This window comes from Scyliorhinus canicula, chromosome 1 (genome assembly GCF_902713615.1).
Source record: "Scyliorhinus canicula chromosome 1, sScyCan1.1, whole genome shotgun sequence".
NCBI lineage: Eukaryota > Metazoa > Chordata > Chondrichthyes > Carcharhiniformes > Scyliorhinidae > Scyliorhinus > Scyliorhinus canicula.
In genome coordinates, this window is record NC_052146.1 from 170,868,225 (window position 1) to 170,894,662 (window position 26,438).

Here is a 26,438-nt window from a genome sequence, read left to right on the forward strand (position 1 = left end):
TCCGGGCCGAGGCCCCGCCCAGCGTCGCCGGTGTCCTTGCGGGGCAGGGCGGGAGACCCCGCCATGCGAGCGCGTGAGTGCAGCTCGGGGGCTTGGAGAGCCGCGCGCCGTGCTCAGCTCAGCCGCCATTTTGTAAAGCCGAGTGTGTGAGAGAGCGGAGGGCAAGGTAAGAGAGCTGAGCGAGAGGGCAGCAGCCGCATTGACACCCCGCTGCCGGCTGGCTCTGCTCGCAGCAGCCTCGGCGTTGCTAATCTGCCTGCCGGTGACTCGCGGATGGATGGATGGGGGATGGGATTAGATGGGGGCGGGAGCGCCGGTGCCGTGCCCGAAAATCGAGCGGGGCCCTGGGCCGCAAGCAGTGCCGGAGCCGGTTCCCTACTCGGCATTGACCTGGGGAGGGGGCGGAGGGAGGAAGCAGAGCCTGCTCGCCGCAGGCCGGGAGGAGGATCCAGCGGCTTGGGGATAAATGGCGGCTGAGAAGCTGGAATGCGGCCTTTGTCTGTGTCACATGGCGGCGGCGTGGAGGGAAGAAAGCGCTGGAGGAGCCGGGGGAGGGGTGGGGGAGATTCAGGAGGGAGCGGGAGAGGGGTGGGGGAGATTCAGGAGGGAGCGGGAGAGGGGTGGGGGAGAGACGGGAGAGGGGTGGGGGAGAGATGGGAGAGGGGTGGGGGAGAGACGGAAGGGAGCTGGCCGGGAGAGGGGTGGGTGGGTGGGGGGAAAGCCGGGAGAGGGGTGGGTGGGTGGGGGGGAAAGCCGGGAGAGGGGTGGGTGGGTGGGGGGGAAAGCCGGGAGAGGGGTGGGTGGGTGGGGGGGAAAGCCGGGAGAGGGGTGGGTGGGTGGGGGGGAAAGCCGGGAGAGGGGTGGGTGGGTGGGGGGGAAAGCCGGGAGAGGGGTGGGTGGGTGGGGGGGAAAGCCGGGAGAGGGGTGGGTGGGTGGGGGGGAAAGCCGGGAGAGGGGTGGGTGGGTGGGGGGGAAAGCCGGGAGAGGGGTGGGTGGGTGGGGGGGAAAGCCGGGAGAGGGGTGGGTGGGTGGGGGGGAAAGCCGGGAGAGGGGTGGGTGGGTGGGGGGGAAAGCCGGGAGAGGGGTGGGTGGGTGGGGGGGAAAGCCGGGAGAGGGGTGGGTGGGTGGGGGGGAAAGCCGGGAGAGGGGTGGGTGGGGGGGGGTGGGGGGGGGGAGCCGGGAGAGGGGTGGGTGGGGGGAAAGCCGGGAGAGGGGTGGGTGGGGGGAAAGCCGGGAGAGGGGTGGGTGGCGAGCGGGAGAGGCGGCAGGGACCTGGAAGGGGGAAGGGAGACGCTCAGAGGGATAGAGCCTGGGGGGTGCGAGAAAGAGCTGGGGAAGAGGTAGAGCCCGGGGAAGGGGGTGGTATCAGGGAGAGAGCTCGGGCAGGATGAATAGAGATGGGGGGAGGGAACCCTTCCCCAATATAGATGCCGACCTGACCTCTTCCGTCCCCATTGGTGATCGGCCCTGCGGTATGGCTGGTTGGGGTGGGGACGGTTTAAGCTCCGACTTGCAGTCCAGGCGGGAGGGGCGACAGCCCAGACATGTATGAAAATGCCGGTGGTTGCTGGCGTGCACCACCCGAGGAGTGTTGAAAAGGGCGGGAAGGCTTCATTTTATCGCCTACCTATTCATTTTTTAACTTCAGCATGTTAACTGATCTAAACACAACGCTGTCTCATGGGATGTGGACGATGACTACTAAAGCTGAGATCACCGATCTGGCAATATGATTTCCTAGCCAGCCTATGATCACTTTCTACTCTTTGTCTTTTAATAATTGTACTGCTCTCAATTTATTACTATCCATTTCTAATTGAAGACATTACCGCACATGTTTTTGCTTCCAATTGTACACGTGTACAGATGTCCACTGATGAAATGGCTACCGAACATATGAATGGGAATGGTACAGAAGAACAGATGGAGACTACCACTGCCGTTGTTCGATCAGAACACTATAAAACTTTATTAAGCGCTGGTTTACCAAAAAAAGTAGCAGACAAGCTAGATGAAATTTATTTAGCAGGTATGGATTGTAAACTACGTTCACTCTACCAAAGCTAAATTTATCAGTTCAAGGCACTGAATCTTTACCTATTGCAACGTCCCTTACCCTATCTTCATTCTGTACTGGTTGTCCAATCTCAGTGTAATCAAAATCTGACGTTAAATATAGTTTTTGCATTGATTGCAGAGTGTGACTTGGATTGGCTCATCCTACAAGTGATGTGCACCTATTTATAGACACAAAATATGTATTCAATAGCTAGATCAGTTGTGTGTATCTGCAGGGTTAATCTCATTCAGGATCAGTTATCACCGAGAGGAAAACATTGATACTTGGGAAAAGATTGAAATTCCCTGTTTGGCATATTATAGGGCCAATAACATTGTTCAGCCATGCAGACCAGCCGGATCGTTTTGATCCCAGTCTAAAGTTGGTTAGTCAGCCAGAGCAGTAGTGAGTCATAACAGTTATTCTCAAAAACAAACAAGACTCCTATCCCTATTGCTCTTGTCAATTAAACTTCTGACATTTGTCACTTGGTCAAAATACATTTGGAGGGAATCTGCATTTATACGGATTGGTTCACTATCTTTGGACAATCCAAGGTGCTCCATTGAGAGTGAAATACTTCTGTGGTGTAGTCACTCCGACAGTGTAGGAAGACTTCTCTTGTCATTTGAAATTAATATTGGACATGAAAAGCGGCCTGTTAAAATAGTGCCATGGGATTTGTAATGCACACCTGAGAAGAGGCATTTCTGACTTAACACTGAGATACAGGCTGGATCTGATGCTCAATTCTTTGAAAATGTTCACACTGCTTTTTGACACCTGGAGGTGGAAAATGGTGAGAATTTAAGTGTTTTTGTCATCGTGTTGGCACAATTTTGTGTATACAATAAGTTGCAAAACCTTTTAGCATTATTGTGAATGTTGTAGGCCTATTGTCCTACCTGCTTGGGACTCTTTACACCAGAATGCAAACAGTAGAAAGCAAAGGAATGACCTTTGGAGGTAAGGTGTTCTGGTAATGCTAGGAAATGTTCTCCCCACCCCTTTTGTGAGAATCTGCTTCAGCTGCTCATTAAAAATTGGTATTCCCTGTGGGTATAACTCTGAGTACTTTGTTTTATCCATCTCTGACCCTGTCTCAGCTCATCACTGCTGATCAGCAAACGCACCCACCCAGGCCACATATTTGCCAATATTGTAACCAGGTATTGTGCCTTCAGATGTTGCCCCTCTCCCCAAAAAGGTCAACCCTTGATCCCACCATCCTTGCAAGCGTGCCCCACCTCTAGCGTCTTTTTCCTCTTGAGGAATGTGTTGTCCCAAATCTGTTCCTATTTTCCATGAAGTTGTGTTTGAATCCCTTCAATCGGGTTTCTGCTCCAGCCACAGCCAAAATGGATCTATCAAAGTCACAATTTACATTCTTGTGACAAAAGAAAATTTTCCTTCATTCTCCTGTCAATACCTCCCCACTATCATTTTGTTGAGTGGGACTGCGTTCATGTGGTTCCGTTGTTTTGTTCCGAAAAGTAACCCGGAGAATTGCTTCCAGTGGCTTCTCTTGTACCTCCCTGCATCATAATCTCTAGTGCCCCACAAGGATCTAACCTTCGTGACCTCCTATTTCTCCTTGTACATGCTGTCCCTGGGCAACATCATCCAAAGACACATGGTTGTTTTTCACATCAGCATGATGGCACCCAGCTCCACCTCAGTACCACCTCTTCACTCCTCCACTGTTTCAAAATTACCAGACAGCTTATCTGGCATCCAGTACTGGATGAACAGAAACTTCCTTCAATAATATACTGAGCTTCAGGGCAGTGTAGGGGGGGGGGGGGGGGGGGTTCCTGAAATTGGCTTAAATCAATACAGCAGTAGTTAGCCAGAAAACGATAACAATGGGATATTCTCCAAAAATCTTACCCACTTAGCTTTGGCCTCCTTGCATCCGACTTGACGTCAGGCCTTATCCATGCCTTTCTCGCCTTTATACTTGACTATTCCAAAGCACTACTGGCTGATCTCCCACCATCTGTAAACTTGAGGTCATCCAAAACTCTGCTGCCTGTGTCTTATCACCGAGGTTCATTGGCTCATGATCAAGTCATGATTTCATAGAATTTACAGTGCCAAAGTAGGTAATTCGGCTCATCGAATCTGCACCGGCTCTTGGAAAAAGCACCCTACTTCCACCCTATCCCCGTAACCGCAGCTAACCATTTTTGGACACTGCGGGGAATTTATCATGGCCAATCCACCTAACCAACACGTCTTTGGACTGTGGGAGGAAAGCCATGTGGTCACGGGGTGAACGCGCAAAGTCCACACAGACAGTGACCCAAGCCGGGAATTGACCCTGGAGCCGTGAAGCAACTGTGCTAACCACTATTCTACTGTGCTGCTCCACAATTACATGACTTAAAATTCTCATTTGTTTGCAAATAACTCTGCAGTTATGCCTTCCCCGTCTCTGAAATCACCTCCAACTCCACAACCCCAAGATATCTGCAGTCCTCCATTCTGGCATTCTTGTGCACTGCCAATTATAATTACTCTGCCTCATGTCCAAAGCTCTGGGGTTCCCGTCCCAGGTTTCTGGTCAGCTAACTAATATCTCCTTATTTGATTATTGGTATCATACCTTGTTTTATAATGTTCCTGTGTAGCACGTTGGGCCCTTTACTTTAGAATCACTTATTCTGGAGCAATGACCAACTTCTAGATTCTACTGGGAGTGGGAGGTTAAATATTCCCACAGCTTCCACCCAGTCAAGCCTCCTCAGGATATGATATATTTCACCCATCATCTGTCTAAACTTCAATTTGGGCGCAACCTGCTGCGAGAACCTTTCACCCCAGGAATTTGCCTTGTGAACCACCTCCAATGCAAGTATATCCATCCTTAAATGACGAGACCATAACTGTTCACAGTACTTCAGGTGCTGTCTCACCAATGCCCTTTACGGCTGTCGCAAGCCTGCCATATTCTTATCCTCCACCTCTCTTGCAATGAAGGCCAACGTTCCATTTGCCTTTCTAAATACATGCATACTAACCTCTTGTGATTCATCTATGAGGGCACGCAGATCTCTACTGCATTTTATATCGCCTTTTCATTTAATAAAATTTTGCTTTTCTAATCCAGTTGTTTATTGGCTGGGCAGCTTGCCTTGCAATTTGTATAAACCTGAATTTATAGAAACACTGCTGGCTTGCATTCACTCCTGCTCCATTGAGAGCTGAAATTCTATATCCTGGTTTTCTCATCCCTGTTCCCCACTCATCCCTATCTCTAACCTGATCTTCCAACTCTTCCTGGCAATTTCCTGATTTTCATTCCTCCGCTGTTGCATTGAGACTTCAGCATAGGCCTCGAGCTCTAAACCTCTACTTTCCTCTTCTAGCTTAAGCCTTTCCTTAAAATCTATATCTGACCAAGCATTTGGCCGCCCACTCCTTAGTAACTTGATTTCAAATTTGAACATTCCTGTGAAGCAACTGGAAATGTTTTGCTGTTAAAATGCTATATAAATGTTCCTTCTAGTACCGTATATTGAGTGCAGATGTATTCATTCTTCCTGCTTTATTTCCTTTCCTGAAATCATGGGGACAAATAGTGACTGCAGAAAAGTGCAGGTGTGTAAAATATCAACATTTGGTTGTGATTCAGAATCTGGACTTGGCAGCAAGGCATTTTAAGTCACTTGCCATGATCTAAATTGGATTGAGTGGATCAAAGCTCACTGCACCTTTTTGAGCAGGTATTGGGAAAGTTATTCTGACATTTGTCACTGATGGAGTGGAACTGAGCCCAAGCCTAGCAAGTTCGTTCAAACAAACAAAAATCCTAATGTCATGGATGGCACCAAGGTTATGTGTTAACTGGTACTTGGAGAATGGAGAGCCTTGATTTTTGGGGGCTCGAGCTTACCATGCCAATTATACCAGGAGAGTTGGGCCTATTTTCACCTTGCACGTTTGGTACAGTGCTAGTAGGACAGATTGTTGGCACGGGGATTCTGAAAAGGAATCACATTTTAGCTAGTATATATATTTAATTTGAGTTATTAAAGAGAAAAATCAGATTTTATTGCATATTTTGAGTTGTACTACCAGATTTCTGCTGTTATTTATGTCCTGGATTTTTCTTTAGGTTTGGTTTCTCATAGTGATTTAGACGAGAGAGCAATTGATGCCTTGAGGGAATTCAATGAAGAAGGTGCATTGTCAGTACTACAACAATTTAAGGAAAGTGATCTTTCCCATGTTCAGGTAAGGATTGTTCTATTCATTATAATTAAACAAATTGTATGAAGGTTATGAGAAATCTAAATAAAAATCACTTTTGATGCCATTGTGAATGAAACCTACCATAAACATTTAAACCCTAAAATTGATCTTAAGTTCGTGCAATTTTTGTGTGGTGCCTCATAATTTTTAATGATCATATTTCACATTTTACAATTGCTTTCATTTATCTTGGATAGCTTTGGGATACTGACTGGGGTATGAGTGCCACTCTTGGAACTAGCAAATGCCAGTTTTTCTGGCTAAAGTGACACATTTGTTTTTAATGCTAAAATAAATGGGAATTTTGTTCCTCATGTAGTGTAGGATTTGTTGTGCATAGTGCAATATATGTTTAATATCAAGATCACAATGGTTGGATGTACTTTATCTTTTGTGAATCCTCTTTATGATATATTGCTGATTACTGCTGATATTTGTGCTGTGATATGATTAACAGCGATGGAATTTCATGTTCCATTGCTTGTTAAATCCTTTGCCATGAGAGAAAACAAGTCTTTCCAATCCAATGAAACTCTTGAATGCTTTCATGTAAAGGTAAATCTTGCACTTCATGAGCAGGAACAGGGAAAAATAATTAGTTCCATTCTTAGTAGTTATTGAGACTTGTTTTAAAGGCATTGATTTAATCCATTGATAATTTCTTTTATGTACAGAATAAAAGTGCCTTTCTATGTGGAGTAATGAAGACTTACAGACAGAGGGAAAAGCAAGGATCTAAAGTGACAGATGCTAATAAAGGTCCAGATGAGACAAAAATTAAGGTGCAATACTTGCATTCATGTAATAGGCTCGCTTGTTATCTGACATTTTGTAGCAAATATTTCTGCCTTGGTGCTTCTTTCTTTAACTGAGAAAACTATTGCAAACTTATTTTGCCTGCATGCTTAGAAAAAGTGGATTATGGATTTATAGATACAGTTCTTCGCTCGCCAGGGTTGACCTTTTGAAGCTCAGTTAATCCATGTGATGCTTGCAGCAGGGATAGCAACTGGGAAAGGATTTTTCCTTTTTTATTCATTCATGAACGTGGGCACTGTTGGCTCAGCCAGCATTTATTGCACATCCCCAATTGACTGCATTCCATGTGGTGAGGGTATGCCCTAAGTGCGACTGGGTTGAGTTTGCCATTGTTGATACCGGTGCCTAGGTTGATGCCGTGTGCTCCATCTTAGTAAAAGCAAAATATTGGAAATCTGAAAGAAGCAGAGTTAACTTTGAGTCATGTGACTCTTCAGAGATCTGTAACATTAACTTGTTTCTCTCCCCAAAGATGCTGCCAACCCTGAGTTTTGCCAGCATTTTCTGTTCTTCGTTCCTTAGAGACTTTCTGACAGTTTGATGCAACTGAGTTGCTTGGCCATTTCAGAGGGCATTAAAGAGGCAACTACATTGCTATAGATCAGGCCTAGTGAACCAGATGGGTTTTTCTGACAATCTACAATGGCAATTCCGGATTGGGAAAAAATCTGGGATGACACCATCTGTTGTAATGGGATTTGAACCTAGGTCCCCATGGGTTTCTTGATTACCAGTCCAGTGACAATACCACCACACCACCAACTCTTAGGAGTGCTCAGGGACATGGTAATGCCCAAGCTAATGTCCTTGATTAAGGGTTGGCAATCTTAATGGGAGGAGCCTTTTTAAAATTTAGTTAAAATTTTAATGCTGTTACTCAAATGCCAATAATAATGAAAAATCGGGCAATTTACATTTTTGTTTCCTTTACAAAAAACATATCTTCTCGAGTGAAATGTTAAAGTTTATTTAGCACAGTGGGTTAAATAGCTGGCTTTTAAAGCAGACCCAGGCAGGCCAGCAGCGTAGGTTCAATTCCCGTATCAGCCTCCCAAACAGGTGCCGGAATGTGGCGACTAGGGGCTTTTCACAGTAACCTCATTTGATGCCTACTTGTGACAAGCAATTTTCATTTCATTTTCAAATTTAAAGAAAGTAAGCCATTTAATTGTCATCAAAATCTGTTTTGATCGATCAAGGGTAGGAGCCCCTATTCAGGTTGCAGGCCTCTGCCCGTGGAGAAATTGACAGATTAAGAGAGGGCCCTTTTTTGTGGCCCAGGATCATGCTGCTTGGTGTATCTGTGGCAAATATTTCTCAGAATGTTAATTAAATTGCTTTGCACTTTTAAATATTTCTAATTTTAACTCGAGGCTTCCAACCATCATGTGGGCTGGTCTGGAAATATTAAAGTCATAATAGAATTTCCAAATTTGTTGGTGGGATTCGGGGAGGACGGCCTCTTTAAATGTTATCATTTATTGTTTTTCTGAGGCATGTAAAACATTGACATTACAGTATGATCGAATGATTACTGCACAATTCACCTGTCAAATCAGTGTTGGCTCTCCAAGAGCAATTTAAATAGTCTTGCGCCTCTGCACTTGAGTGTGGGCACCTCTGTGAGATATTGGGGTGGGGGGCTTTTGCTTTGGGCCAAAATTTATACCTTGGATTCAATGTTTCTACTCTGGGTACTTTTGACTGAACAGACTACACGGCAGGGGTTCTAATTATCTCCGATGTTGTTTGCCTTTACGTTGAGCCCCAAGCTATTTCGCTGAAGTCATCTCCCAGTCGGAGGGGACGTAGGGTGTCCTTGTATGTGGACGATTTGCTGTTGTACATCATGGACCCACTCTCCAATGCGGGGGAGATAATGGAGCTTCAGGGAGTCTGGCTCCTTTTTCAGGGTTTAAGCTAAACTTGTGTAAAAGTGGGAGGGGTGCCGATCTAGGGAGACTACCGTTTCATCCAACCAGGACTAGTTTCCGGTGGCCCATAATTGGGCCACGCTCAATAAATACAACTTGGCCAGTCTGGTGGGTGAGGTGAAGGCTGGCATGAGGCACTTCATGGAATTGAATTGTGCGCAAGGTTTTTTAAAATAAATTTGGAATACCCGATTCATTTTTTCCAATTAAGGGGCAATTTAGCGTTTTCAATCCACCTACCGTGCACATTTTTGGCTCGTCAGGGCAAAGCCCACGCAAACACTGGGTGAATCTACAAACTTCACACAGCAGTGACCCAGAGCTGGGATCGAACCTGGGACTTTGGCGCCGTGAAACTGCAGTGCTACCACTGCGCCACCTTGCTGCCCCACTTGTGTGCATGGTTAAGTCTGATGCACTCCCTGGTCACCACCTTGAATTGTATGATTGGATTGGATTTGTTTATTGTCACGTGTACCGAGGTACAGTGAAAAGTATTTTTCTGCAAGCAGCTCAACAGATCATTCAGTACATGGAAGAAAAGGGAATTGAGTGGGTGTTTGGAGGTGGAGGACAGGTGTGAGTGCTGCTCTGGGGGCTGGCAAACCCTACACATTTTCTTGACCTGTCCCGAGCTTGTTCAGTTTTGGATCTCATTTTTCAAAACTATGTCAGGGAGTCTGAGAGTTAAGCTGGAGTCATACCCATTGGTGGCCTTTTTTGTGATGTCGGACTCGCTGGTGCTGCAGGCGGGGTATCTGCCCTTGCCTCGCTAATAGCCCAGAGGCAAGCCTTGCTGTGGTGGAGGCCGCCGGTGCCATCTAAGGCTTCGGCCTGGTTGGGGGACCTGTGTAATTTCTGTATTGGAAATGATCAGGTATGAAATGAGGTGATCACTGGATGCTGTTCATTGCGTATTTCAGGGAACTCATTGCTGTTGGGAGTGGGAATGGGTCAATCCAATGCGGTCATGTTTGTGTGGGGAAGGGGTAGTTTTGGTATAAAATTGTTGTGTTGGGGTTATTTTGGGGTAATGTTTGAATAAAAATATTTAAGAATTTGGTGTCGTCGAGCTCTTGGTCCTTCTGTAAAGTGGGGTAATTTCTCAATTTACCCCGTCCAGCTCTCTCATTATACCTGTGTCAATGTGTCCTCCATTTTCTTCTAGACGAGAACAATCCAAGCTTCTCCAAACTATCCACATAATTAAAGTCACTCACTCGTGGAGCTGTTTCTTGTTATTCTTCCCTGCACCCCTCAAGTCTTCAGTTCCTTCCTGAAGTGTGGTGGCCAAAATTGGACACTTTCTGGTTGAGGCCAAACCAGTGTTCTTCAATGGCTCACTAACTTTCTTTTATGCTCTATACCTCTATTTCTAAAGCTCATGACCTGTATACCTTTTAAACCACTTTAGTTTGTATCACTTACTTTTATCCAGAGTTAAATTTTGGCTGTCACAAACCAATCAATACACCATCAAATGGGATTGGGTTCTATGGGCATCTGTTACTTTATGTTGCTCCATTCACACAACCTAGATGGCAAGTTGTCAGCATGCTGTTTAAGGTTATAAGAAGGAGTCTTCCATTTGACCCATTGAGCCTATTCTGTCATTCAATGAGATTATGGCTGACCTGATTATGGTCTCAATTCCACTTTCCTGCCTGTCCCTCATAACCCTTAGTTAACTTACAAATCTCAAATCTGTCTACCTCAGCCTTTAATAGGTCCAATGACCCAACCTCCACTGCTCTCTGGAAGAGAATACCAAAATCTCACTACCCATTGAGATAAATTCCTCCTCTTAGTCTTAAATGGGAGACCTCTCATTTTAAACTGTCTCTTGGTTCCAGATTCCCCCACAAGGAGAAACATCCTCTCAGCATGTACCCTGTCGAACCCCATCAGGATCTAGTGATTCAATAAGTCACCTCTCATTCTGAATTCAAATGTGTATAAACCCAACCTGTTTGACCTTCCTCTTAAGAGATCTGCTTCATCGCAGGAATCAGCCTTGTGAACCATCCGCATCAACTGAGAAAATTGAATGCTGGTTTCAGGTGGTTAAACTTTGTTTCTACTTTCTTAGGCCCTCTTAGAAAGAACAGGATATACACTTGACGTCACTACAGGACAAAGGAAGTATGGTGGTCCTCCTCCACCTACGATACATTCGGGTCCTCAACCTAACATTGGTACTGAGGTGAGTAACACGATTGGGGATTATTTTGTTAGGATAGCCAGATGAGAGCATTTAAAGTGTTGTTGCACTCAATTATGGGGATGTTTTGAAATTTGAACTGAAAATTGATTAACATGCCAGCATTTGAAAGTTGATGTCTGTGCAATCAGACATTTGAAATGTTAAACCTATGACAGAACACGTTGGTAAATATGAAATCATTTTTAAAAATCCGCTTTCTTTAATCGATGAAAGTCAAGTCTTATGACTATCTTATTAACATTGGTCCAATTTCGTCAGATATTTGTAGGTAAAATACCAAGGGATCTCTTTGAAGATGAACTTGTCCCTTTGTTTGAAAAAGCTGGGCCAATATGGGATTTGCGCCTGATGATGGATCCTCTGACTGGCTTAAATCGAGGGTATGCTTTTGTCACCTTTTGCTCCAAAGAAGCAGCACAGGAAGCAGTCAAATTGGTAAGATTATGATGTGTATGCACAGTATATCTATTCTTTTAATTAGGATTCATAAACTAACTCTGTTATCAATTTTGTCAGTGTGATAACCATGAAATTCGGCCTGGTAAACACATTGGTGTTTGCATTTCTGTGGCGAATAACAGACTTTTCGTTGGATCCATTCCAAAAAGCAAGACAAAGGAACAGATTATGGAAGAATTTAGTAAAGTTACAGGTAAAGTTGCATCACTTCCCTCGTCGCATTATCACAATCTATGCACACTAATTATTTGATAGCCACATGAATAGGAGCAAAAAAAGTAGTTATCAGCAGACAGCTAGCCCAAACCTTATATCAAGGGGCTGGTTTAGCTCACTCAGCTAAATCGCTGGCTTTTAAAGCAGGCCAGCAGCACGGTTCGATTCCCGTACCAGCCTCCCCGGACAGGCACCGGAATGTGGCGACTAGGGGCTTTTCACAGTAACTTAATTGAAGCCTACTCGTGCCAATAAGCGATTTTCATTTCATATCAATGGGATAAATTTGAAATCTACTGTTGCAAATTACAGCGTGTTTCCAAAATCTTCAATTTGTACTGTGGACTGAAGAATCTAAAGTGTGGTTGCACTGTGGCAAAATATGTTCTCTCTGGTTTTGATAAATATCTACTTTTGGGTTATAGCAGAAAATAAGCTGTGACTAATCAAATTCCCACAAAACCTAAGACACAAAGTTTGGGGTTAACTCTTTCCCTTAACAATATAATTGATGTTTCACTGCTTTGTTCCAGAAATATAAAATATCCTGTAATTTGATTTGGGCTTGTAACTAATTCTGTCACCTTTTTATAGAATAGCCTAATTATGCATGCTTGTCATTAGATGTTGCGAGAACCCGCAAACATGAATTTGGTGAAGGATTTTCCTGATTCTTTCTCCCTTTCCACCCTGGGGTGGATTTTGACTCCCTTTGGTACAAGATCCTGTGAACTTGATGTGCAAACCTCGGTGCTAAATGCCAGCTGGCTGTTTGTGGAGGCAAAGGTTCATGGTCCCGATTGACCTCACTTGTAATGTCTCTCTCTTTAAGATTGTAAATGGATGAGGCCCTCAGAGCATCCTTAGTAGTTAATTTGGCACCTGAAATTTTTTTTTAATCCTGGCTCTTTTCTGTTAACTAGCCAATCCCTATTCATGTTAATATATGAAATGAAAGGCGCTTATTGTCACGAGTAGGCGTCAATGAAGTTACTGTGAAAAGCCCCTAGTCGCCACATTCCGGCGCCTGTTATGGGAGGCTGTTACGGGAATCGAACCATGCTGCTGGCCTGCCTTGGTCTGCTTTCAAAGCCAGCGATTTAGCCCAGTGTGCTAAACAGCCCCTCCTCCCAACATCATGAGCTCCTGTCTTGTACAATAGTTTTTCAGGTTGACACCTCACTGAATATCTTTTGGAAATCCAAATGCATTACTTGTAACAAGCTGGGTGGATAAAGTACATCACCAGAAAACTAATCCATTTGTCAGACATGCTTTCCTTTTGTCCATTCAAGCAGATTGTTCTCTGATTTTCTAAATATCCTGCTCCTACTTATAATGGATCCCTTCATTTTCCCAATGATAGATTTGTCCTTTCTTGAATATTTTATGGCTCCAGTTATTCAATCACTTCGAGTGAAGCGCATCGGAGTGGAACCCATTCCTCTTTCTCCAGCATTGGTGCCAGGAGGTAGTTTAGGAGGTCATGTATTGGCATCGATTAAGGATTGGTTAACAGGCAGAAAACAGAAGGAATAAATTCTCACACCGGCAGGCTGATTAGTGGACTATGGCAAAGATCAGCACTTGTGCCCTAGTGTTCACAATATATATCAGTGATTTGGAGACTGAATGTAATGGTTCCAAGTTCGTGGATGACACTAAACTAGGTGGGAATGTGTTATGATGAAGATGCAAAGTAGCTTCAAGGGGTTTTGGGCAGGCTTGGTGAGTGGGCAAGAATGTAGCAGGTGGGATAAAACGTGAGGTTATCCACAGTATGAGAAACAGATGTTAAATGGTAAGAGATTAGAAACGGACCAGGGTGTCTTTGCCACTAAGTCACTAGAAGCTAATATGCAGGTGTGGTGTGCTATTAGGAAGGCTAATGGTATGTAGGCTTTTATCGCAAGAGGATTTGAATACAGGAGTAGTGAAGCCTTGCTTCAATTGTATAGAACCTTCATTAGACGGCACCAGGAGTAGTGTGCAGTTTTGGCCCCTATACCGTAGGAAGGATCCTGTTGCCATAGAAGGAGTGCAATGAAGGTTCACCAGACTTGTTCCTGGGATGGTGGGTCTGTCCTATGAAGAGATATTAGATAAGCTGGGTCTGTATTTTCTAGCGTTTTAAAGTTTGAGAGGCGATCTTGAAACCTACAAAATACTAGGTGCAGGGAAGGTGTTTCTCTTGTTGGTGAGTCTAGAACAAAGGGACACAACTTCAAAATAAGGGGGGAGCTGAATAAAGATTTTACCTCATGTTGGAGGTTTGTGAATTTTTGAAATTCTCTTTCCCCCTGCGAGGTGTGTAAGCTCAGTCAATGTGTGTGTTTAAAGCAGAACGACAGATTTCTAAATACCAATGAAAGGGATATGAGGATAATGTTGGAAAAATCTATTGAAGTGGATGATCGTCCGTGGTCGTATTGAATGACTGCAGGCACAATGGCTGTCTGACCTACTCCTATGTTCCCCTTCCCATAGCAAAATTTAACTACCGTCCTCTACCACTGCATTCCTTTTTACTCCGCCCATTTGAAGGCACCCCCTGTACCATGGTGCTCAGTGGTACAATCGGTTGGCTTATTATCTCTGCACTCTGTTCTTGACAGCATAGGCTGCAAAACCTCAAACTAGTTGGACAAGTAGGTCTGAGACTCCTCTTGTGCTGCCTTCTGGATCCCCATATCTACCAAGTTATTGATGTACATCACCTGCAACATCTTATCTTCCCTTCCATTTAACTAATCAGGTTTTCAAGTCTTGAAATATTAGCTTTTAACCTTGTTAGGAACCGTTTAAATTTATTACATTTAGTTATGTGCTTTGGGTCGCTACTGTAACTTAGTCTGCAGTCCTAATTTAACCATATTTATATTTTATATATCAAGCAGTGGCACCTTGCCCCACACCATTGAAATTTCCATGTCGAATTCCTTTACACGCTCATCATATCTGTACTCTGGTAATGTGCTGTTTCCTGCCCAGATTGGTAATGTGCTGTTTCCTGCCCAGATTGGTAATGTGCTATTTCTTGCCCAGATTGAAGATTTTGATTTTCCGCCTTTTTAAAAGAGTCCGAGTTAATATTTTGTTCAATTTTCCCAGGTCATATGAAGTGTTCAGTTACAGGAGTTTCTTACTCTTTCCCCAGCCTCTCCCAAACTACTCCTAATTTCTCTTGTGATATGGATGGGTGACATTGTGGTGTGCCCAGTGGTCATTTTCCATCCTCTTAATATGAAAACCCAGCCCATGTTTCCCCTGAAGCACAGGGATGCCAGTCTTAAAACCTGTCCTGTCCTGGTTGATACCATTTAGAAACTCGTCTCAAGCCCCAGCCTACATGAATTGTAGTGTAACCAGAACCCTGGCATTTCTACACCTTCAGTTTCAGTCTTTGCTTCTCTAACGTTTGGAGACGTTGATCCAAAAACTTGGAGGCATTGTTAAAATTGCTTCCCGGTGTTTGCTTTATCTGTTCAGATCTGTTAACCATATTGTACCATAAGATTTTGAGAACTTATTCTCAGTGGCTTTTCTCTTTACCACTCATCACAAAAGATCATCCAGGTTGAGCATGTCAAAAGATGAAGACCCACAGTTATTTGGATGGTCTTGCTAAAATGGTCTCCGTTTTCCTCCAGTGGGAATTTAGCTCATCGACTCACTGCACCTATCTTTGGAGAAAATGGTCTCCTTCCATAGACAGTCCACTAGAGACCCTGTGGGATATGCAGTTGAATTTGAATGAAATTTGTTTCCTATTGAGAAATACCAAGATTCAACAATCCTCTCTATCCGATCCACTTCTCCTTCATCTCCCTACCACCAGTCAAATTGTAGGAAAATTACTTTATTCATTTTTTTGAGTGAGGGAGCGCAAGATTTTGTGACTTGTGGTTTTTCGTGTTGGAAAACCTTTTTTCTGCATAAACATTTTTTATAGGTATAAGTACTTTACAGAAGGATAAGAACTACTTGGCCAGAAACTAGTTAAATGTAGCAAGAGAAGCTAGTGGAGGTTTTTGTAGTGATTGTTGTATCCTAATTTGTTTATTTATTTCGGCAGAGGGACTCACAGACGTGATCCTTTACCACCAACCAGATGACAAGAAGAAGAATAGAGGTTTCTGTTTCTTGGAGTTTGAAGATCATAAATCTGCTGCCCAGGCCAGACGCAGGCTTATGAGTGGAAAAGTGAAGGTTTGGGGCAATGTTGTTACAGTGGAATGGGCAGATCCTATAGAGGATCCAGATCCAGAAGTCATGTCAAAGGTATGAATCCTTGAACATTATTTTAAATGTGATAAGTATGTTACAATTTGTTAGGTCAATGTCAAGTCTGGAAATGCACTTTTTCATTCTAGCTACAATGTTGCTTAGAAAAATCCTGGAACTCCCCTAAAAGCACTACACAAACTGCAGCAATTCAAAGGGTGCACAATGGTGAGCACTGCTGTGTCACAGTACCAGGGACCTGGGTTCAATTCCAGCCTTGGGTGACTGGGGTTTGCACTTTATGCACTTGTCTGCGTGGGTTTCCTCCGGGTACTCCGGTTTCCCCCCACAGTCCAAAGACGTGCAGGTTAGGTGGATTGGCCATGATAGAAACGTGCCCCTTAGTGTGCAGGTTATATGGAGTTACATGGATAAGGCAGGGGAATGGGCCTAGATGGGATGCTCCTTCAGAGGGTCGGTGCAGACTTGATGGGCCGAATTGCCACCCTGCACTGTAAAGATTATAAAGGTGATTATAAAGCTCGCCAGTGTCCTGAGCACAATTGGGGGTGGCCAATAAAAATTCTGGCCTAAGCAGCGATGTCCAAATCCCATGAAAGAATAAAAGAACGTTCAGTGGGTGGTTGCCAGCACCTCCCAATGGTGATCAATTCGGTTATGTATGGCATGAATAATTTTTTAAAAATCGTACTTGCACAGCTGCCAGAATTGAATTTGGAAATTGGGTGTCCTATGGCATAATTCTACACTGAGCGTCACACTTTCCCATTGAGCTGTAGACAGCTTCTAACAACTTTAATACTGAGGCTGATATTTAGAATGTCATTAGTTGGGCATAACACTTGAATATATTTTCTCACTTGCAGGTGAAGGTACTGTTTGTTCGTAACTTGGCTAGTACAGTAACAGAGGAATTACTAGAAAAGACTTTTAGCCAATTTGGCAAGTTGGAGCGGGTGAAGAAGTTGAAAGATTATGCTTTCATTCACTTTGATGAACGAGATGGCGCAGTAAAGGTAAAGGCTGCTGAAGTATTCTGGTTGCGGTTTAGAAATGGGGTATAGTATTACATATGCAACTTCACATGAAGTTTCTAATAGGGAGTCTGCTGTGATGTAAATTGTTTTTTTACCATCTTTCGGCTGATTAAAAAAGTGACGGCTAATTGACTTGCTGAGATCACTCCGCTTCTGTTATATTATGTAATGTAATCTTGCAGTAACAATCTGTCAGTGCAGCTCTATATTTTTAATTCATGTGCCAATATTTATTGGTTAATTTGAAGTGTCTACTTGTGAAACCTTTAAGACATCCATCCTAATTCTCCTTCAACAATCACATGTTGCGCTTCCGGCTTAGTTGTTGGATGTTCCATCATTTGCCTATTTGATAATTAATTTAGCGTACCTATTAAAAGTCTTCGGTTCAGGGGGATGGCACAATGGTTAGCACAGCTGCCTCACGGCGCAGAGGGCCCGGGTCACTGTCCGTGTGTGGTTTGCACATTCTCCCAGTGCCTGCTTGGGTCGCACCCCCACAACCCAAAGATGTGCCGGGTAGGTGGATTGGCCATGCTAAATTGTCCCTTAATTTGGAAAAAAAAAATTGGGTACTCTTATTTATTTTTAAAAGTTTCTGTTGAAATTCAATTGAACTGGTAAAAGAAAATGTGACACACGAGCATCCGAGAGACTTTCTAACTGACTTTTATCTTTTAACATGACTTTTATATCTCCGTCATTACTTATCTGCTTGTTTATTTGGCAGGCTATGGATGAAATGAATGGGAAATATTTAGAAGGCGAAAATATTGAAATTGTTCTTGCTAAGCCACCAGACAAGAAGAAAAAGGAACGGCAGGCTCAGAGACAAGCTGCCAGATCTCAGCCGTGAGTATATCTGACTTTTTAGTTTGTGGTTTAAATCTTAATTTGCAATCTGGTCGCCAAGATATGGCAAACGGCCCCTTCAAGAAATTGTTCAATTTTTTTTTTTAAAGTGCATTCAGTGTGCAGGGAATCTGGACGAAACTTCAGTTAGGTAGTGATCTGTGGTTGCTAGTCATACTGTCACCTCGGACATCAAGACGTGTTGTAATAGTGCCACAAGGATGAGTACTGGGACTGGTGTAAGTTCTGAAGAGGACACAAGGAGCCTGCAAGGGCTATAGCTTCAGTGAATGGGCAAACATTTGTCACATTTTGTTGGAACGTGTTAAATTGCCTATTTAGGCAGGAAGAGAAACAGCATATTATTTATGTAGAGAGAGACTGCAGTACTTTTGAGATACAATGGGATCTGGGTCTTGTACATTAATCAAAAAGGTTCACTGAAATACAGTAAGTGATTAGGAAGGTAAAGGAATGTTTGTTGCAAGGGAAATGTAATATAGAAGTCTGGAATTGTATACTGTGTTAGTGAGACCTTATCTAGAATACTGTGTACAGTTTTGGTCTCCCCTAAGGGGCATATATGCATTAGAAGCAGTTCAAAGGTTTACTTGACTGATCCTGGGATAGGGTGCCATCTTGAGGAAAGGCTAGAAATGTAGGCCCTATATCCATTGGAGTTTAGAAGAACGAGAGGTGATCAAAGATGCAAGTTCCTGAGGGGACGTGACAGGTGGATATTGATGGGGTGCTTTTTTGTGTGGAGGAGTCTCTTAAAATAAGGGGTCTCAATTTAAAATAAAGGGTCTCCAGTTCATGGTTCAGATGAGTTTTTTTGAGGGTCGCACGGTAGCAGAAGTGGATAGCACTGTGGCTTCACAGGGTCCCGGGTTCGATTCCCTGCTGGGTCACTGTCTGTGCAGAGTCTGCACGTTCTCCCTGTGTCTGCGTGGGTTTCCTCCCACAGTCCAAAGACGTGCAGGTTAGGTGGATTGACCATGATAAATTGCCGTTAGTGACCAAAAAGGTTAGATGGGGTTATTGGGTTACAGGGTAGGGTGTAAGTGAGGGCTTAAGTGGGTCGGTGCAGACTCGATGGGCCGAATGGTCTCCTTCACTGTATATCCTATGTAATTGGAAGTCGGAAAGCAGTAGAGCCAGGGCATTGAATATTTTTCTTAAGACCGAGGTACATTCTTGACTAACAGGGGAGTCTGTAGGCAGAAAAGTGGCTCTGAGGTTACAGGCCGATCAGCCGTGATCTTAGTGAATGGCGGGGCAAGCTCGATGGGTTGAATAGTCTACTACATACTGCCTACTGAGACCTGTATGTCTTAATTCAGGTATGGTTGTCAAAACAATGCAATACCAAAGCGGGGTCTGTGCAAGGCTCCAGATGTGACTTGAGCATTGCTTTATTCTGTATTTCAACCCTGTTGAGATAAAGCATTACATTAGGTTTTTTGTATCCACTTTTATTTTGTTGCTGCTCCACATCTATTGGTCTCTATTAAGAAAATGTGTTATACTTGAGCTCCATCTGTCAGACTTTTGCACACTTGTGTGGCCCCTTCGTAACTTCTTACTGCGGGCTTTCTGCATAATTTGATTTTCTTAATTGCATATGCCTTTTTAAAAAAGAGTTCTTAGATTTTGAAAACCGCTCCGGATTCATTTTGTTCTTACTAAGCCAAGTAGAAAAATTGACATTTTTCAAGAACTGAGCACAAAAAAGTGAATATGCCGCTGAAACGTTTGACTCAAATTCCAGTTCTTGCTTGGCTTTCACTTATTTTGAGGAGAAACACGCTTCTGGTGGTTTTAATTAACAAAGTTTGCTTAACAGTGTAACTGAATTAATGAGCTTATATTTTTGATGGTTCAAAATATAATCTTTTTTAAATTCCAGGTATGAGGATTATTATTACTACCCTCCTCCCCGCATGCCCCCTCCAACACGAGGCAGAGGACGTGGAGCCAGAGGAGGTTACAGCTACCCTTTAGATTATTATAGTTATGAAGATTATGATTATTATGGCTATGATTACCATGATTATCGTGGAGGATATGAAGACCCATACTATGGCTATGATGATTATCAGACAACTACTAGAGGAAGAGGTGGCAGAAGTGGAAGAGGTGCCCCTCTTTCTCGAGGTCGTGGAGTTCCCCAACCACGTGGAAGATCTGGATTCACACTGCGTGGTCAAATGGCAGGGAGAGGTGCTCGTGGTGCAAGAGGGGGTCCCCAGGCGCAGCAAAGAGGCCGCGGGGTACGTGGTGTGAGGGGTGGCCGCGGTGGAAATGTAGGAGGCAAACGAAAAGCTGATGGGTACAACCAGCCAGATTCGAAGCGGCGCCAGACCAATAATCAGAACTGGGGCTCCCAACCTATTGCTCAGCAACCGCTCCAAGGTGGTGATTATTCTGGTAACTATGGTTACAAATCTGAGAACAACCAGGAGTTTTATCAGGATACTTATGGGCAACAGTGGAAATAGACCATTAGGGGTTCAGTAAAATATGACTGATAGGTTATCCGAACTGACTGAAATGCAGATTGGCCTTTAATCTGATTGGCTGCCGCTTGCTAATTGGTGACATCTGGCAAGAATCCCTGTTTGCAGATGTGTATATATATTTTTACAAAAAAAAAATCACTTGGACTTTACTGCATAGTCTGCAATGATTCCACTTGACTGTGGGAAAGGCTTTCTTTTGTTTTTGAAATTTGGCTGTTTGGATAAAGGCATTCCATCTAATTTAGCAGAGGATGGACACAATTCATCATGATTTTGCCACAAAAAAGTTTTTAGAAATCTGGCTCACTAAACATAATCTAATATTTGGCTTTCATGTATGTACATTACTGGTAGTTCTGTTTCCGTGGCTTTTAAAGTTAAATGCGTAATTTACAAAATTAGCTTGTTGCTTTTTTTTCCTGAATTTCTTGTATTGCAGTAACTGAAGAAGCTGTATGTTACTAACTTGCATTACCAGGAGTAGGCAAGTTGACCTAAATAAATTTGTTTGTTGTTGACTGATATTTCAAATTACTACCAGTTATTTGGTTTGGCTATTCCAGAAGTGACATTTTGTCAAGTTCATTCTTGTATTCTCTATCTACTGTCAATGTCTATTTCAATAAAATTTCAAAATTCTACCAAGCCGCATGAATTTTAACAAAATTCCGTTTTGTTGCATAAATTTTCCTTTTGACAAATTTTTTCCAACCTTACAAAAACTCATCCAAATTCTCCAAAGAATTTATAGTGGAAACAGAGTGGTTCAATTACTGAAAGAAAAACTAGGAACGTGTTAATGTCTGCACAATTTAGTTAATGATATAGATTGCTTATTTGAGATTTAAAGACCATTAGCTTTTTAAAAATGCAAAAGTGATACTTTTCTAAGGCAGTCTTTATTCTGCAAGGTGTCCAATTTCCTTGCAGTGTAGCTCAGAATGATTAGTAATGACGTGTAAATCAATGAGTGAATTTTTGAAGTTTAGTTATTTCTGTCTCACCTGCTTCATTGCTGTGTTGAGTCCTTTAACGTGAATCTAATATGCACCGCTCTGTTGTGCCATGAAAATACTCTGGGGTGACAACAAATAATATCAGAGTAAAATAAAGATGTTCTTTGTGGTTTGTTATCTGCAAATAGAATTAGTACCATTTCACTGATTTAACTAGTTTTCCAGTGAAATTAAACGTTTCTTCATAAGGATGTATTTATGAAGAAACTGCTCTAAAAATGCATTTCTAAAACTCAAATCACAAATTAACTGCTCATAATTTTCGGCATTAAATGCTCAGTGTATGTTCTTTGCTTAATCACTAAAGATGCTTAATATTTGCATAATGAAATAATTGAAATTTGTTTAACTGAGCTGCTCAAATGTATTGTCACTATAATTTAAAGTTTTGATTCTAAATTCTTAAATAGGAGTGTACCATTTCTTAGATCAATACTAAATGAAGTTCTGCAATCTCGATGAATTTTTGTACTTTGGAATTGCTTTAAATGGAGCTCTGCTTAATTGTTTTTGTTACTTTAAACTAACAATTACATTGAATAAATTAAATGTTGTGGATCTTCTGCTTGCTGTATATGTGCATTGCTGTAAGTGAATTCTACTGAAAAGTGAACACCGATTTCTTAAGAGGTGTTTTGAAAAATTTGGAAACGAATTAAGTTAAATGATACACTCCTTAGTTTTAAGTTGCGCTCAGTTAAGTGTAATGATTGCTTGATTTGCCATATTAAATTTTGATCCTGAAATACAGGAATATTCAAGCAGTAATTTTGTATTAATGGGCTCAGGTGTTTTGAAAGCAGTACCTTTTATTAACCATTTTTTCTAAAACTCGTTTAGTTTTGGATTCTAATTTAATGGCTTCCTTTTGTTGCCTGGCTAGCAGGAAAACGAGGTCGAGGCCGGTCCTGACCTGTTTTGATGACGACTGACTTGCTATGTGGAGGTTACACTTGAAGCTGCTAATGGAGATGATGGGTAAAATTCCAGACCATGCTGCCAAATGGAGACCGGGAACAGCCAAGGAAATGAAGAGCTTCAGATTTAAACATATATGGACTATAATTTTTAAACTTTGTATAACAAAATGTACCTTTTTTGTAATGTACAGAGGTAGTGGTGGGTGATGATCTTGAAGTTTGTCAAGAGATTTCATAATGTTCACACGATTCATATAATGCTAGACCGCTCGGAAGACTTAAAACTGTGCACAATCACATTCAAGTTCAACTGATTGATATAGTACTATTGTTATTGCTCATCACTACCTCACACAACAGTTCTGTAAGTCATTATTCCTGAAGAGAACTGCTTGCAGATCGAAGTGTAATCGCCAAAATTTCAGGTAGTCGAGCATTCCAGAAAAATGGTTCTTTTCTGAACCCGTCTTTTTTTTTGTAAAAAGGGTTGGTTAACTACCTCAGTCACCGAGGATTAAACTGCCCTGTGTGTACTGTAAATAGAGAACTGTAAGACAAGAGCGAAGCTTGTTTTGTTTGATTTGCCCACAAAGGACACCTATTGTATTTTACGGCTAGTCTGGATTTTCTTTCATTCAGTCCCTCAAATTAGTTCTGGCTAAAGTGGGATATATAAGGTTATAGTGTGTCCCTATAATTTTTACAAATGATCAGAAACAAGTCTTGCTTTTGTCTCTACTAAACTGAAATTGCTGTCTTGCTTTTTCAGATATTATAGTTAGCCTTAGATTGTATGATAGTTGAAGGAGATGTTACTTTTGTAAGTACTGAAATGTTGGAAATTGAAAACTCAATTTGACTGCAAACCATACATTCTGAAATAAAGTACAATATCCCTTTTGATGGTTTTGTATAGGTTACCTACCAATGTATAAAATTGCACATATCTTTGTGTTCTAATGAAGTTGATATAAATCACATTCTCAATCCAGTTAGTTTGGATTTGATGTAAACTCTGAACTAAGCACACTTTGTTCAGAAGTTGCCCTGCTGACTCAGTGGCAAATTTCTGCCTTTGTAAATGTCTTTCAAAATGTCTGATTTTTTTTTTACCTAGAGATTTTTCAATTCATATTCCTTGGTCCCTAAAGTTGTAGAGTGCCACCATGTGTTGTCAATAGCATAGAATCTTGCTGTTTTCAGTGACCAGCTGCAAACTACAATTGAATTTGAAAACCAAATTAGAAAGTTTTACTAGTCATGGAAGGTTATCTAGGGTTAAGTTGGGAGTGTTTGCATATTAAAGGGGTTCACCAACTTGAAAGACTTGAGGGTATTGCAATATAATGCTTTAGAATTGATAAATCTGAGTTCATAATTCTCATGGTGCTACACCTTGTAAATAATTTTCTTAACCCATTTGTTTTAAAAAAAATATGCAAAAGATTGCACCATAGGATGTTTTAGATTGGATGGCTGGGTTGACAACATGCAAATGTTAAGGCTTTTGGGGTGAGCAACGGATAAAATCCAGGTTAAAATAAAGGATGTGGTTTTGAATACCTAAGGAGTACTCCAGCTTTCTAGTGCCCTTTTCTGATTTCTGAATTGACTGCTTAACAGTTGATACTTTATTATTATTTCTCATTATAGATTGTACCGACATGAGAGTTTATCCGCTGAGCTGCTGGACTGTGTAAAAGGTTCCAGCTTAATCTGTTCTGTTCTGAACCAGCTGATTTCAATTGGGCCTGCAATTGCCCGTGCCTAGGTTAGGGATTGTCAATGCTCCTGTTGTCACTCCAGAATTCTTTGCTGTAAGTGCACACAGTTCCTACCATTAAATAGCATGTTAGCATTATATCAGATTTGTGTTGTCAGATGATAAGAGGTTGCACAGCTGCACACCAAGGGCTGAACATTTGGAAGAGGATGGGAAAAAGTTGCCGTACATATTTGAAAAAATACTTATTGTTTAAAAAAAAAATACTTATTGCTCAAAAACATCCTAATTACTGAGGCATCAGATTTTGTGAATGGCTATTTCACATTGGTCCTCCCATATCTGTAAAATTGGCCTTTTTTACTGTTGCATTTCATCTAGAACAATACTCTTCGTTCGATTCTGTTTCAAAATCAAATGCTGTATTCCCTGTAAATGAAACTGTTACTATAATCATGTTACACTGTCACAGTGTATAAACAATGCACAGTGTATAAACGATGGAAATTGTGGGTTTAATGCCGGTGTCATTGTTTTTACTATGCACCTGCACGGGTGTGTCAGTACCTGCATGATTTCCTACCTTGAATGTTTCACCAAGGTTCCTAGAAACTTAGTGTAGATTTGGCCTGAATAGATGAGTAGGGGCCAAGAAAATTGAACAAAAAAGTCTAGGTAAAAATTGAGCAATAGAAGACTCAGATATGTGAAGGTTTCTTTTTAAAATTTAAATCTCTTCTGTTTAAAAGGGATATTGTAGTTTTTGCTTCCAAAGTAGATGAAAGGTTAAAATCTGGATGCGACTCAATAAAACTTGAGAAAAAGTTGCTTGGTTTTCTGTATAGTCTGATTTCATTTTAAAACTACCTGATCAATCATTGCTTTTATCCACCCATGGAAACTGGAGATGTTACTCGTCCTTTAAGGACCTTACTGCTAAACAACAAGATTTCATTGGCATTGACCATCATTGTTTCATTCCTGCAGATAAACATTGTTTTATACTGTAAGCTGGAGGTGAGTGTAACTTATTTTTGTAATAAAGATTTTGATTTTTAACTACGTCTTTACAAATGGAGATTTTCTTTTGAGGATGCACAGTTCAAGTGCTCAAAAGATGTACAATGTCTGAAAATTAAACTGATTGTACTTCTGGCTTGTAAAGCTTCAGCAAAACTGAGGTCCTCTGACACAATGCAGTAACAAAAAGGCAACATAGAATTATGTTGGCTTCTCTGGTATTGTCCTTTGCTTTGGAATGTTATTTTCAAATGCAAGAAAATATTACAATTGTTGCAGGTCTGATGGATAGCTTTTTTTTATTTCCAGAAGTTGCCAGAAGTAACTCTGGATTTTCAAGTGGCTATTATTTTGTGATTCTTGAAAGGCTGCAGGTATTGTCTGCTGTTCTCAATTTCTTCTGCATGTGTTCATCAAGTTCCCAGTAATCAGGTTTAACTTTTTTCTTCCTGACCTGAAAGCTAATCAGGACTTAGGATTAAATTTGGAAATTTACCTTTTGCATCACTGGATCAGCAACTGGGTTTATGAAATTGCCTTTTAATCTATTTGGAACTAAGGCCTGTTAAAACATACCATAGCCAGTATTAACGTTCCTACATTGGTTCTGGGTGACGGGCTGGAGAATGGGCATCACCAGATTCTGTGAACACATTCTGTATTTGCCAGACCAAACTTGTGCACATGCATCCTGACTAAGGAAGGACTTGGCCTTTTTATCTCCGCAATGTCTCCACCCCACCCAGAACCATTGTCGAAAAATATTGAGATGCTCTGGCTAATGCAATTGAACATGGATTTTATGAATTGTCCATAAAGCCCCCTGGATTTTCTCAATAACCAGGTTCTCTGGTTATGAAGGGGGAAGCTTGTTCAGTGTTTGTTATTCAGTGACTAGATGTAGTTTCCAATCATGCGGATTGGAATCAACGGGGCTGGTCTCTGTTCTATGTTTATGCATGAAACATTGGCAATTTAAGTGCATGATGAACTACCCCAGCATAAGTAGGTGCTTCAGAAATCATGGAGCGGGTGCATGGTAAAATGTCAATTCAGAGACTTATTGGGTGAAGGGCTGGATTCCTAGGTTTGTAATCTTCCCTTGGATGCCTGGTGCATAAAGGATTTTAAAAAC

General features: G+C 42.0%; 1 protein-coding gene across 7 annotated transcripts; it reads left to right on the plus strand.

Moving 5' to 3' along the window:
* The first annotated feature begins 18 nt into the window (after positions 1–18).
* On the plus strand, positions 19–25,342 carry LOC119969266 (heterogeneous nuclear ribonucleoprotein Q). Of its 7 annotated transcripts, none has more exons than XM_038802652.1 (12): positions 19–166; positions 1,867–2,029; positions 6,180–6,298; positions 6,991–7,098; positions 11,159–11,272; positions 11,552–11,728; positions 11,810–11,945; positions 16,044–16,249; positions 17,080–17,229; positions 17,981–18,102; positions 20,012–20,532; positions 22,524–25,342. In XM_038802652.1, exons 2-12 carry the CDS (start codon positions 1,867–1,869, stop codon positions 22,550–22,552), a joined length of 1,845 nt encoding a protein of 614 aa, XP_038658580.1. In that variant the 5' UTR covers positions 19–166; the 3' UTR covers positions 22,553–25,342. The 7 variants fall into 7 exon arrangements, with proteins under 7 accessions (XP_038658580.1, XP_038658590.1, XP_038658600.1 ...); XM_038802662.1 differs by having other exon boundaries at positions 22,527–25,342; XM_038802672.1 differs by having other exon boundaries at positions 20,012–20,517.
* The last annotated feature ends 1,096 nt before the right edge of the window (positions 25,343–26,438 follow it).

Excerpts from the sequence above, each read along its gene's own strand:
- LOC119969266 (XM_038802643.1), top strand. The coding sequence starts at position 1,867 with ATGTCCACTGATGAAATGGCTACCGAACATATGAATGGGAATGGTACA. Across the intron at positions 2,030-6,179 it reads AGATGAAATTTATTTAGCAG|GTTTGGTTTCTCATAGTGAT; the intron begins GTATGGATTGTA and ends ATTTTTCTTTAG. Across the intron at positions 6,299-6,990 it reads GTGATCTTTCCCATGTTCAG|AATAAAAGTGCCTTTCTATG; the intron begins GTAAGGATTGTT and ends TTTTATGTACAG.